The following is a 13,117-nucleotide window of genomic DNA, read 5'->3' as shown; positions in this document are numbered from 1 at the left end:
TTCGGTTGACCTGTGCCACTTCGTGCTGTTTACCACTGAGTGGCGCTGGGCTCAATCGGTGATTTGCTGCACCGGATTGAAAAGGCCGCTAGGTGTCGCGCGCGATGCAGTCGCGACAGTATCACCCATCCCCACGGCCATTGACTCCTGCTGTGTTACATTTATGCTTTTGCATTCATAGTTCTTCCGACGGATGGTAGCGGATCACTGCATTCGGAAAATATGGCACGTTTTAGAATCCTATTTACCGTAACGAATTTGATATGCTCCAGACCAATCAAAGCCCAATAATTGAAATTACGAAAGTAAAGGGGACATTGTGCGTGCGGTGTCGATGCAGAATGCCATATGCTCTTTCAAACCATTTCCGTCGCATTGTCTGTACCTGCTCAGTCGAAAAACAGTGCACCAGTTACTTAGCTCAACCTGTGTCTCAAGGAAAGTGTAATGCCACTCTAATGTTGGGTTAATCTACTGGCGAGGCGGCTGTTCTATTTTTGTGCTTATTACGGTGTCAGATTATAGTTTGTCTCCAAAACAGCTTTCAGTGACTAATCACTTCACGGAAAAAAAACGTTAAGAAGATAGTACTGAGTCCCTGTAGTTTAATATTAGACGTATTGCTGGAGTTTGACAACTCTGACAATGAGTGTATGTTGACCTTCTGAGACTGCGTTTACACTGCAGCAGCTATAGTACCTGAGGGGGATGCCGAACTTCGGGCCCTTGAAATCTATTTACCTCGCTCCTTACCTGACTGAAACATTAACTGCCCCGCTTAGAAAAGAACTTTAAACATTTTTTAAAACAAGTGAGATGGGGGGGGGGGGGGGGGGATTTCAGTTCCAATCTCATTGAGGAATATGTGTTTACAGAGGAGAGAAACCCTGTTCTGAATGAGTTTAAATTATGATGTAGCGATGCCGGCGTTGGACTGGGGTGAGCACAGTAAGAAGTCTTATAACACCAGGTTAAAGTCCAACAGGTTTGTTTCGATGTCACTAGCTTTGCTCCTTCCTCAGGTGAATGAAGAGGTATGTTCCAGAAACATACATATAGCCAGATTCAAAGATGCCAGACAATGCTTGGAATACGAGCATTAGCAGGTGATTAAATCTTTACAGATCCAGAGATGGGGTAACCCCAGGTTAAAGAGGTGTGAATTGTCTCAAGCCAGGGCAGTTGGTAGGATTTCGCAGGCCAGATGATGGGGGATGAATGTAATGCGACATGAATCCCAGGTCCCGGTTGAGGCCGCATTCATGTGTGCAGAACTTGGCTATAAGCTTCTGCTCAGCGATTCTGCGTTGTCGCGCGTCCTGAAGGCCACCTTGGAGAACGCTTACCTGGAGATCAGAGGCTGAATGCCCTTGACTGCTGAAGTGTTCCCCGACTGGAAGGGAACATTCCTGCCTGGTGATTGTCGCGCGATGTCCGTTCATTCGTTGTCGCAGCGTCTGCATCGTCTCGCCAATGTACCACGCTTCGGGACATCCTTTCCTGCAGAGTATGAGGTAGACAACGTTGGCCGAGTCGCACGAGTATGTACCGCGTACCTGGTGGGTGGTGTTCTCACGTGTAATGGTGGTATCCATGTCGATGATCTGGCACGTCTTGCAGAGATTGCCATGGCAGGGTTGTGTGGTGTCGTGGTCACTGTTCTGAAGGCAGGGTAGTTTTCTGTAAACAATGGTTTGTTTGAGGTTGCGCGGTTGTTTGAAGGCAAGTAGTGGGGGTGTGGGGATGACCTTGGCAAGATGTTCATCTTCATCGATGACGTGTTGAAGGCTGTGAAGAAGATGTCGTAGTTCTGCACACATGGGTGCGGCCTCAACCGGGACCTGGGATTCATGTCGCATTATATTCATCCCCCACCATCTGGCCTGCGAAATCCTACCAACTGCCCTGGCTTGACACAATTCACACCTCTTTAACCTGGGGTTACCCCATCTCTGGATCTGTAAAGATTTAATGTTTCTGGAACATACCTCTTCATCCACCCGAGGAAGGACTTTAACCTGGCGTTTAAATTAAGTTGACATGGGCCAAAGTGGGATCACTTGGTACACCAGGTTTCACTGCATGCCCTGTTAAACCTAAGCTTTGGGAAACAATTGGCTTCAGGGGATCCCTGGTCACGTTATAATGTCACCTCGCCTTAAATTAAATGCTGGGAGCACAGGAATTCCCTTTCTTGCCACTACAAAACATTTCAGTTTCCAATATTATGGGAAGCGTGCTGCTAAAGTTCAAGCCAGGAGATAAGCAATGTGAAGTCTCGAGTCTGACTGGAACTTGAACTGCGTTCACTCAGGAATCTGCCGTGTTAAATGCGCCCTTAAGATGAAATGTATTGGGAGATTCATGTTACGTTTTCCTTCAGGCCATATTGTAGTTTCATGAAGAAAAGGTGTTAAAGACGAAAATGTTGACCCACAATCACGATGAGTCCGTGCATTTTGGACAACGAGCATTTTTTTTTAGTACCATTTGCGCTGTATTCATTTAAAGAAGGCTTTAAGGCACCAGAGCGATGAAGTTACATTATGAAACATTTGGGAAAAAATCTATCATTGTTTTATGATTTATGGATGTCCCTTCCCCCGGCGGGCATTTGGGGCTTGTGAGTTGGCCAGGGTTTCACGCTTATGGTTTCTTTAAGATTTGTAATATTCTGAAATTGTTGCTAAACTGCAGCTGCAAAACCCTCTTACAGTAATCGCATTGAGCACGGGAGAATAACGAGATGTTGATTTAAGTGCGTCAGTCCATGTAGATCTGACTTAAATTACTTGTAGCTTTATTTTTGCTGGCTCTTGTCATTCTGGGCTCCAGGGAATTGGTTCATTTTTCACTGAAGTCGCAGTCAGAAATTTGGATCTTTTCTGTCCTGCAAAGGCGGAAAGTGGCACAGTGACAGGTGTCTGCACCAAGTGTCTACGCCTGCAGTGAGAAAGAAGCCCCCTTCACCTGGGCTTTCACACAAACCTCAATGCCGCTCAGTGTCGCCTCAGTTGGGTTTCCACTGAATGATGTGCCAAAAAATCTCATGTCTGTTTCTCTATTCCAGCATGATTTATTGCACAAAAATATCAAAGAAGTAATCACCAGAGTAATTAATTAATACAAATCTGCATTTTGCATAAGCAATTAGTAGAGTAGGGTGCAATAAATGGCTTAGTCTTACTCGTTCCATGCAAATGCCCATCCAACCGTAAAGATCGGTTGAACGCGATCACTAAAATTGTTTTATTTTTGATGTTTCAATTCGATAAAATACTGAAATATATAAACATTTAAGGCACAATAGCACCTTATTTAAGTAATAAAAAGCGAATAACGAGCACTTTTGAAATGCATACACTGTATCTCTCTCTATATTCTGACGATTGCTGAGCCAAATCACTGCTAAATCCCCCTGCTCTGCACTCTAAAGACTAATCCTAAATGTCGGGGCACCAGATGTGTCATCGTGTACTTTTTAAAGTAACCATTTTGTTATTGCATCTCTGTCTCTGACAGTTGATTGCACCTCCAGCTGAAAGTAAATTGCGGCAGCACAAAACAGGTTCACATTAAATGACGACCGGGTGGTAACACTGCTGCCAGGTGACGGGCTTAAATATCGCAAACTTCTAAAGTTACAGGGGATGTGTCACGTGCTCATCGCCTCCTGTCTCTTGGACATCAGGAGCTGTTTATGGTGCTGTAGTTCGAACCCATCTGTGTCTGTGTCTATTCTGTGTTGCTGTGTGGCTGCGTGTTTTGTCCCTCTGCGTTCATGTCTGATTGTCGCTGGGTTTATGTGCTTCTGTGCACCCGTGTTTAAGTGTTTGCCTGTGTGGGTGATTGCATTTGTGTGTATGTATGTATTTGTACCTACGTGTTTGCGCCTGTGCATGTGCTTATGTGTCTGTGTACCTGTGTATGTGTGTATCCGTACCATGTGTGTATGTGTACCTGTGCGTCTTATGTGTATGTGCCTCGATGTATATTTATGTGTGTGTGTGTACCTGTGCATCTTATATATGTATGTCGATGTATATTGCGTGTGTTTCTGTGTGCGTCTTATGTGTGCCTGTGTGTATGTCGATGTAGGTTCGTATGTGTACCTATGCCTATTTAGTTACGTGTGTACATATTTGTGTGTGCGTGTGCAGTTCAGCACTAGGCCATTGCAACAATAAATACTAAGAAATGTCATGATAGTAAGAAATATTTCCTAATTTCTGTTGTAGGTACGGGACATCCTTCCTGATGTCTGTATGCAATAGAATGGTTATGGTGCTTACGGTGCGTTTTATCCGGTGAAAACACTTCGCGGTTACCAGGTCAATGCAAAACCCAGCAACACAGAACTGCTGCTTTTCGTTTGGGACTTGGCTTTGCAGAGTGGAGATGGTAAAAACACTTCAAATATAAATAGTTAATTGGTAAACAAAACACCCGCGCCCACATTAGGTCAGGAACATGCAGCCTAACCCAAGCCTTAAAATGAGTTTTCTTCAGTCCGATTAAAAATCTGCACACTATTGATTCCGTTTACTTTAATGGCTGGTTGCTACTAATAATTTTAAAATTATAATATCTGCGTTGAGACTGCACGAACTACCCGAGGCTGCCCAGAAAATTTGGGATTAAATTACTGAAGAAAAAATAAAATGAAAACATAACATTTGATACGAACATCGAATTTGCTTACATTTCCAAACAAACGACATGACCCACGAAGAACGACAAACGCAGTAAAGTAATGGCTCAAATTGCTGAGATAATGCTCTTAATTGGGGCAAATTCTTCTCGTCGACGATAGCTTACAGCATCTTTTTTGATAAATTATATTTTTTCGTTCTCGCAGGTGCAATATGAATCAATTATCTTAATTAAGATAATGCCGCATGCCCAAGAGATTTCAATCGGATGGATTTTGCACCGTGGACAACGGAATTGATCTTTAATATTATTCCTGGCTGCTCCAAAACAGGCGATGGGGCAGAGCAACAGGAAAGTTAAAGTCAAATCTCTATTTCTTATTTTTACCGGCATGCAAGCAAACATTTATATTTATATGTAAACAAAAGCACGGCTCGGGGCAATGAGCTGCGTTTCACGTGTTTTAAAAAAAAAAATTACGAACAAGACTGTTCGCAGAACGTCCGGGATTGCAAATCGACGGGAGAGTGAGAGACAATAGCCAACATTCGCGCGAAATTCACTTCTGCACAAACGTTGAATTCAGAAAAAAAGGACTTAGAAAAAAACAATTGTCCGTGGATCATTTTCAATCTGGGCAAAAATAATCAGAGAAAATAAACGTAACCCCTCCCAAAACAAGTTTATAATTCTCAGCCTCCCAATTTTATCTGAAATTATTTATTTCCAATTAGGAGAGCGAACATCAGCAGCGAATCGCGTTCTGGTTTTTATTTGAATGCTGGTTTGCAGTTGGTACTTAGAATGATAATGAAAAGGAAAATCAATTGTATTTTTGTCCCTGTCGTCGCCCAGTGTGCCTTTTCACATCAACCCCCCCCCCCCCCCCCCGCACTTCTAACGGCCAGTTTGGCGACCTTTTGCATTATTATTTAAAAATCTCGACAGAAGTGAGCATATTTGGACGTTAGCTCTGTTTGCTCAGCCGTGAAAAAGGCTTTTGTTTGTGTGCGTGTGCGACTCGCGTGCCGGCAAAAAAATCTCCGCCTCAATTAGAGGGCGAAAGGCAGAAACTTTACCCTCCCCCCGCCCCCCACCACTCCATCCATCCTTCACCCAACCCAACTGGAGCAGTCCTCCTTGGAACTAAACTTTTGTCCATGTGTGTGTGTTGTTTCCATTAATGTCACATCTATATTTTCTTTATCGCAAACTGCGGGCCAACAGATTTGTGAGCCTCTGGGGTTAATATATGCAACGGGGACCGTTGACACCAGCTTCACCTTTTAATTCTGAACTATTTTGATGGCCAGCTGATTGATCTTTAAATGCGTCAGTCAAGCTGCTTATATTTTAAATGGAATTTGCATTCGACAACAGACAAAAAAGAGGAAAAATGGAGCAGGGGGGGAGGGTGTTTGCAGGCAGTGCTTGGTACGGTGTGAGTTTATTTCGGGGTGGGTAGAGAGGAAAGTTGGTTGGGAAAGTGTGGGGCTCGAGCTGTTCAGCCGCTTTGCTGCGGGTGAGCAGGTCCAGTCTCTGCTGGCGACAGATGGTCACAAAAGGCGCGGGGGGGGGGGGGGGGAGCCGCACGCGCCGACGGAATACAAATAGTGGCCCACGTGACGCCACTCGTTTGCGTGACGTCTTGAGAACCATATGGCGCGAGGGCGGAGGCGGCGGCTCGGTCGCCGCGTTCGCAGTGCGCAGGCGCGCCGCCTCAGTGACGGCCAAGGGCTGGAGATCCATTCGGAGTGCACCCCCCTCCCCAATATAAAAGGCAACGGGGCTGCTGCCAGCGGGCAGTCCGTAAAGAACCTCGGAGTTGCAACTCTACCACAGCACAGGCTATGCGACTACTCTAGATTCGATATTTACAAAGGTATTATTTTTTAATTATAACATTCTTAACTTGTTCTTTGTTTTTTTAAAAGAAAACGATCATTCTGCTTTGAAGAACTTTTTCATTATAGCAAGAAAAGCTTATAACTTATTTCATTTTGTTTTCAATTAGCTTAATTTAGTTTGCAACATACCAATCGAATATACGCTTAACGAGTTCGCTTATCTGGGCTCGGGGAGGGAGGCTGAATTGGAATGCTGCAACAATTTGCGCAAAACATGCTGCTGTATAAATTATTAATTTGGGTGGAAGGTGAAGGGGAGTAGCGTGAAAGCTAGAAACATACGCTACCTGTTACAGTATTAGGAGACGGCAGCGCAGCCTAGTAACAGGCAATTCACATCGTTGCATGGTTAGGGCACAAATAGAAATGAAGAAGTCCATATTCATGTCCAATACCCCAGCTTTAGATAAGGACCTAGTTGGGCAGAAAAGCTGCTCCAGTGAAACCAGCGAACTGGGGATATTTATTAAAGACACAGTTTTGCACCTGATCCCTATGGATTAATGCGCTTGCGTGAATTTATGGTTACAAAGATTATTTTTGCATCGCAAATGATGTCTACAAACATTGCACGATCTCTGCCACTTTTTTTGTTTAGCAATCCTACACAATTTTATTTCGGGGTGATTGAAAACATTTGTTTTAAGTACCTGGGACCCTTCTAAGATTTGGGGAGAACAGTTGCGCTGATAGGCATGAACCGATTAAATCCGTCAGTCAAATTTATTGTGCATAATCTGCTTATGCTCGTCTACAAAGTCATCAATTTATGCAACAGTAGACAGGATTGCATTTATTTTTCACATCGCCGTGCGCAGAGCAAAGAACATGAATAGAGTGCATCCCGTCCCGAGTACTCTCATGTCTATGGTTATTTTCAATGGCCAAGAGTACATGTCTTTTAAACCCAGTTTTCTTCATTACAGAAACATTAAGGCTGATTAGTTCTCTAATGGATGACGTTCATTGTAGTAAAATGGGAAACAAAACGATAGACGCATGATTGTTCTTTCAATCCATTCCTGTTCATATAGATTGGTGCTTTTTAAAATTATTTTTTTCTTTTTTTGTGAGATTCTGCGGGACATGGCATTGATCAAGGAAAGAAGGACAGATGTTGGATCGACCCGGCAATGCCCTTTGCCATTCTGTTTGATTTATGAAGAGAATTTGAAGTTTCTGTTCTCAATAAAACCAAATCCAACACCCAGGGTTTTATAATATTTATTTTTGTTTCTCATTCATGCACATTTTATTAGTTGTGCCGCTGATCTTTCATGCCCATTTTACTTGTGGAACTACCATGCCCATGATAAGTGCATCGAAGGCTTATCTTTGACGGAAAAAACTTTATAATTTAGTTGAGTTTTCAGGAGGTAATTAATGCCAGCTGTACTGACGGCATCAGATCCGACCGCTTCGTGGTTTCAGATTTGAATTATGTTGAAGAATGTACTTTTTTGTGTGTGTTTTAACTTTCTAGGACTTCGGCGATGACAAAATCGTACACAGAAAACATGATGCCAGAAACACAGAGCAATCCCAGTTGGACGGATGAATGTCTCAGTTCCCAGGATGAGCACGAAGCTGACAAAAAGGACGATGAGAACGAAGCAATGAGTCTCTCATTCAAGGTAGATACAGAAGAACTTGATAAAATGGGAGAGGATGACGATGATGATGATGAAGAGGACGATGAGGATGAAGATGACGACGAGGAGGAGGATGAAGTGGACGAGAATGAAGATCAAACACCTAAGCGGCGGGGACCCAAGAAAAAGAAAATGACGAAAGCTAGAGTGGAGAGGTTTAAAATGAGGAGAATGAAAGCTAACGCCAGAGAGAGGAACCGCATGCACGGGCTGAATGCTGCATTGGATAGTCTGCGGAAGGTGGTGCCCTGTTATTCCAAAACCCAGAAACTGTCCAAGATCGAGACTCTGAGACTAGCTAAGAACTACATCTGGGCTTTATCGGAGATTCTGCGTTCTGGAAAGAGTCCAGATCTCGTATCATTTGTGCAGACTCTCTGCAAAGGTTTATCCCAGCCCACCACTAATCTAGTGGCTGGCTGCCTTCAGTTAAACCCGCGAACTTTCCTTCCAGAGCAGAACCAGGACATGCCACATATGCAAACTGCCAGTGCTTCCTTCTCCGTTCACCCATACACGTACCAGTCCCCTGGTCTTCCCAGTCCGCCCTACGGTAATATGGACAGTTCCCACATTTTCCACATCAAGCCGCACAGTTATGCAGGGGCCCTGGAACCTTTTTTCGAAAGCACTCTCACTGAATGCACTAGCCCGTCCTTCGACGGGCCGTTAAGCCCACCTTTAAGCATCAATGGGAATTTCTCTTTCAAACAGGAGCCTTCTCAAGAGTTTGATAAGAATTACACGTTCACCATGCACTACCCTGCAGCCACGCTGGCCGGACCCCAAGGACACAACTCCATGTTTTCTTCCACTGCCCCTCGGTGTGAAATCCCCATAGACAACATGATGCCATACGACGCCCACTCGCATCATGAGCGAGTTATGAGTGCCCAGCTTAATGCCATCTTCCACGATTAAAATGGAAGGCAGCAACAATATATCGCAAACGAATCGAATTAAATGTACTTCTTGAATAGCTTGTTTACACACGGCAGCACACTGGTATCACTTGCTGCGGAGTGCAAATCTTTCACGCTTAAATTAGTACTTGTATTTATTATTGTTACTGCCTTTAAGAGAAATGGGAATGTAAATACTTCCTGATATCTTATTTACAATATTCTAATAGCGCTTCTCGTTGTGGGCTACACATGAAAGTCGATGTAGCGCCTATTCAGATAATGGTAATTACTGATCCACATGACAAAAATCACAAGCAATAATTAGGAATCTATGCAATTTTTAAACTAATAATAGGCCAATTAAAAAATATATTTTTCAACCAACATTTTACTACTGTTACCTTTCCCATGCTGAATTATTTTGTTGTGATTTTGTACAGAATTTTTAATGAATTTTTATAAGGTCGATTTCCTATTTTAACCATGCGGCTCCATCACCGTTTTTATATCAAGAGTAGGATTATCTATAATTTATTTAAAAAAAAGTAATTTAATTTTTAACCGGCAGAAAAGTGCTGAGAATAATATTCTGTTGCCTTAGGACTTCCTACCTATAAAATCACGCAAGGTTGCACAATCCTGACAAATTAGTTTCTCGCTTCAGTCTTTTCCTGGTATTAGAACCTTACTTAGAGACGAACAGGATGCAAATCGAAAACAACATTTAAAAAAAACTATCTTTCTTAGATCATATCAAAACGATATTATAGTTGCACAAATGTGTATATGATGTTATCAAATACCAATTTTCAGTTTCTTAAAACGGTTGCTTGACTATCACAAATCATTTGCACTGTATCCCTTTACTTTACTTTAAACTATTTCCATCAAACATCAGAACAGCGAAGTTAACTTGACTCTAAAACCAGCGTAAGAATTGTTTTTCTGTTTATTAACTAATTGACTTCACATAATACACGTAGATATACACACACGCGCACACATACACAGCGTCTTATCATATCTGAGAGTTAAAAGCTACAGCTATAATCAGGCTTATTAATGTTGGGCTATATATTAGTTAATTAGTGCAGTAGCTAAAAATCTCACATTTATTCCATAACTAGAACAATAGATATTGCATGTACAATGCAGTCCAGATGAAGTGCTGTTTAAAGTGTAATGCTGGTTCAAATGAAATAAATTGGTACTGTAATTTTGTTTGTAATCCTGTATTTTATGATGTAATGCCACAATGCATTGGGAATTGAGATCACATTCATGCAGTCTTTTATTGAAATAGTAACCTCATCATTGTCAAATGTTGCATTTTCATTAAATGTGATTTTTCTTAGTGTATGTAATTCCTATGGGATTATTGTTTTATTTTGATAGCTCATGAAAGGTGCAAAATTTATTATTTGTAGAATAAAAGCTGATTACAATGAACATTTACTTCCATGGTCTGATTTATTTTCACCCCGTAGACCAGCTCCTACAGTAACAGCCACATTTTTAACTTCAGGCTTTTAGGATGGAAAAGATTGCTCAAGAATATTCGATCATGCATATTATAATGCTTGCAGTATTCCAATTGGTATATTCATTGTTGCCTTGAGAAGTGTATCAATAGTTACAAGTTGTTCCTTTGAGAGAACTTTGTCTATCTATACTAACAAAAAGATAGGCTGGCTTGACACGTATGTCATGAGTTATTGAAAACATTCCCCCTTATCCATGATATTCTTTCCACTATCATTGCAGTTCATTTACTCAAGTTTTGAAACATAATTACAGGTGGTTTATGGGAAACAGAATTACAGATGGTTTATGCCAGTTACTGAAGAGGTCTTTCACAGAGAAATGTTGCACTAATGTAGTCACTTGTAACAATGTAATAATACAGTTTAAATTGGTTCACATTATTTTTCACTATTATCCATGCATATAATATGAATTTCTCAGAAAGTTCTCCAATTCTGACAACTACTTAGGCCAAAGCAATGACAAAAACATTCTTCGCAGCAGACCTTTCAAACTGCACAGAAAGTGCATAAGTTCCATGCTAAAAGGGCAATAAGTACAGTTTTGCAATTTTTGCTGCAAGAAGCTAAATTTTGAACTTTAGTCATTCAATTTCAAATATTGCAGAGAATCTGTGGAATTCCTGTTTAATATTTTTCTCTAAAGTAAACAGCTAGATTTTCTTCATTAAAAAAACTAATACCTGTATTTCTAAATTAGTATGTGATTTTGGATCATTCTCTCACATTATGTACAAACATAAAATACCAGACTATCCTTTTTGAAATAATAAGGTAAGTCAGTGTCTTGTGATTGCTTCCGTTTCAAGAACTAGATCAAAATATATGCGGATTTAGCTACTGAATATTTGCATTTATTTTTGGTTGGTGTACCAGACCTGAAGAAATACTTTACAATATTCTGTACAAAACGATTTTTAAAAATCTAGGTCAAAAGATATTAACAGCTTGCTTCTTGCTCTATAAATGTTTAGTTCACAATTTGTATGTATTTCCACAAGTAAGAACAAATGAAAGAATGGGAACTTCAACATTACTCATACCTGCAAGATGCTTGTTTTGCAAAACTTTAGAATGTCATAACCCGAGTGGGGAAACAATGGGTTAGTAAGATTTAAAGTGCCCCTCTGTAATTTTTACAAGTTAGAGACATTGAAATACGGATGGATGGATATAATTTTAAAACAAAGATAATTTTATGGGTGGCATTCAATCTTCATAGTATGTTTAAAAATAAAATAGGAAAATGAAAATTACTCAATAAATTTGAAAAGAAAAATCACATTACTATATCCAAGGTTGAATATGTAATGTATAACTTCTAGTAAATAATGAAGTTAATCAGACAAAATAATATTTAAGGTACTAAGTGACTGTTCAATGTTGATGTACCTGCTTTTGTTTTTTTCAGGAAGATTTTCTGTATCCTAATTTTACAATTTCCCTACATTGTTTAAGAACAATTGTTTATAAATTTCCATACAGATGCAACCTGTTTTTTCTGGAAGGCATAATCCAGTGAGGGACAACTCCCTTGTCCAGTCCAAAATGTTTCACCATTTGTCTTTGCCATATATGTTATGGCTCTGAATTAGGTGTCTAGAGAATATATACTTGGCAGCATTCTCACTTTCTTGCCCCTCAGCGGTCTTTCTGTTCTCATTATAAGCATCTGTGTCTATTACAGTATATTTAAAGATATGATCCTGGAACCACTGCAATATATTATTCTACAGAGTTCACCATTAAAAAGTGGGGTCATATTTTCTTTCAAATTTTTATTTAGTCCCAAATGCTTCTTGCGCAAGCTTCCCACACCTAATGGACACAACTGATGGACTGTTCAGGTAAACTGAGAAAGGAGCAGTCCACATATAGAGATAGATTAGAATTAACACTTTAGAGAGAGCTTCACTGTAAAACTTAAGTTTCTAGGAATAAAATCAGTTTCCCCATTTACAAACTGATGCAAGCACGATCACATCATAGACTAACAGTTCATTGCTAGCCGAGTACATGCACTGCAGCAACATAAATTCATTCAGCTGAAGTTGGACCTGTTCCATCACTATTCCCTTGAGTCTATTGGTAGACTCACAAATACCTAAGCAAAAGAGAACAAAGGCAGGAGTTATCCACTATTATTAGAATACTTTCTAAAGCAATCAAAGCTGAAGTGTGATGTTAAATAAGGAGTAAAACACGTTTTCGAAGTAGTCAGGGCAGGAACAATTCAAATCAATTTATTCAAAACATTATAAGTAAACATAGAAATGATAGAGATCAAAACAGAATTTAATATATTTGTTTCAGCGTTTTCACAAAGAGGAATACAATCCTCTAGCATAACATAAAAGGCTGATTTAAGAAATCCTGGCACATAAGTGGATAAATGACCCTTGGTTATGCCTAGATTTCAAAGCATAAGGATTCTTTCAGTTAGTTGAGGGGCAACT

The 13,117-nt window shown here is 40.6% G+C and overlaps 1 protein-coding gene across 1 annotated transcript; it reads left to right on the top strand.

Annotated features, from left to right (window-relative positions):
* The first annotated feature begins 6,382 nt into the window (after window positions 1-6,382).
* On the top strand, window positions 6,383-10,566 carry neurod1 (neuronal differentiation 1). Its single transcript, XM_072477572.1, has 2 exons — window positions 6,383-6,535; window positions 8,044-10,566. The coding sequence occupies exon 2, from the start codon at window positions 8,054-8,056 to the stop codon at window positions 9,131-9,133; it is 1,080 nt and encodes a 359-aa protein (XP_072333673.1). The 5' UTR covers window positions 6,383-6,535; window positions 8,044-8,053; the 3' UTR covers window positions 9,134-10,566.
* Window positions 10,567-13,117: the final 2,551 nt, after the last annotated feature.

This window comes from Scyliorhinus torazame, chromosome 2 (assembly GCF_047496885.1).
Source record: "Scyliorhinus torazame isolate Kashiwa2021f chromosome 2, sScyTor2.1, whole genome shotgun sequence".
In the NCBI taxonomy this organism is placed as follows: Eukaryota; Metazoa; Chordata; class Chondrichthyes; order Carcharhiniformes; family Scyliorhinidae; genus Scyliorhinus; species Scyliorhinus torazame.
This window is presented reverse-complemented; position numbering and strand designations above follow the sequence as displayed.

Bases quoted from the DNA above. Each gene is read 5' to 3' on its own strand.
- neurod1 (XM_072477572.1), top strand. From the start codon at position 8,054: ATGACAAAATCGTACACAGAAAACATGATGCCAGAAACACAGAGCAAT.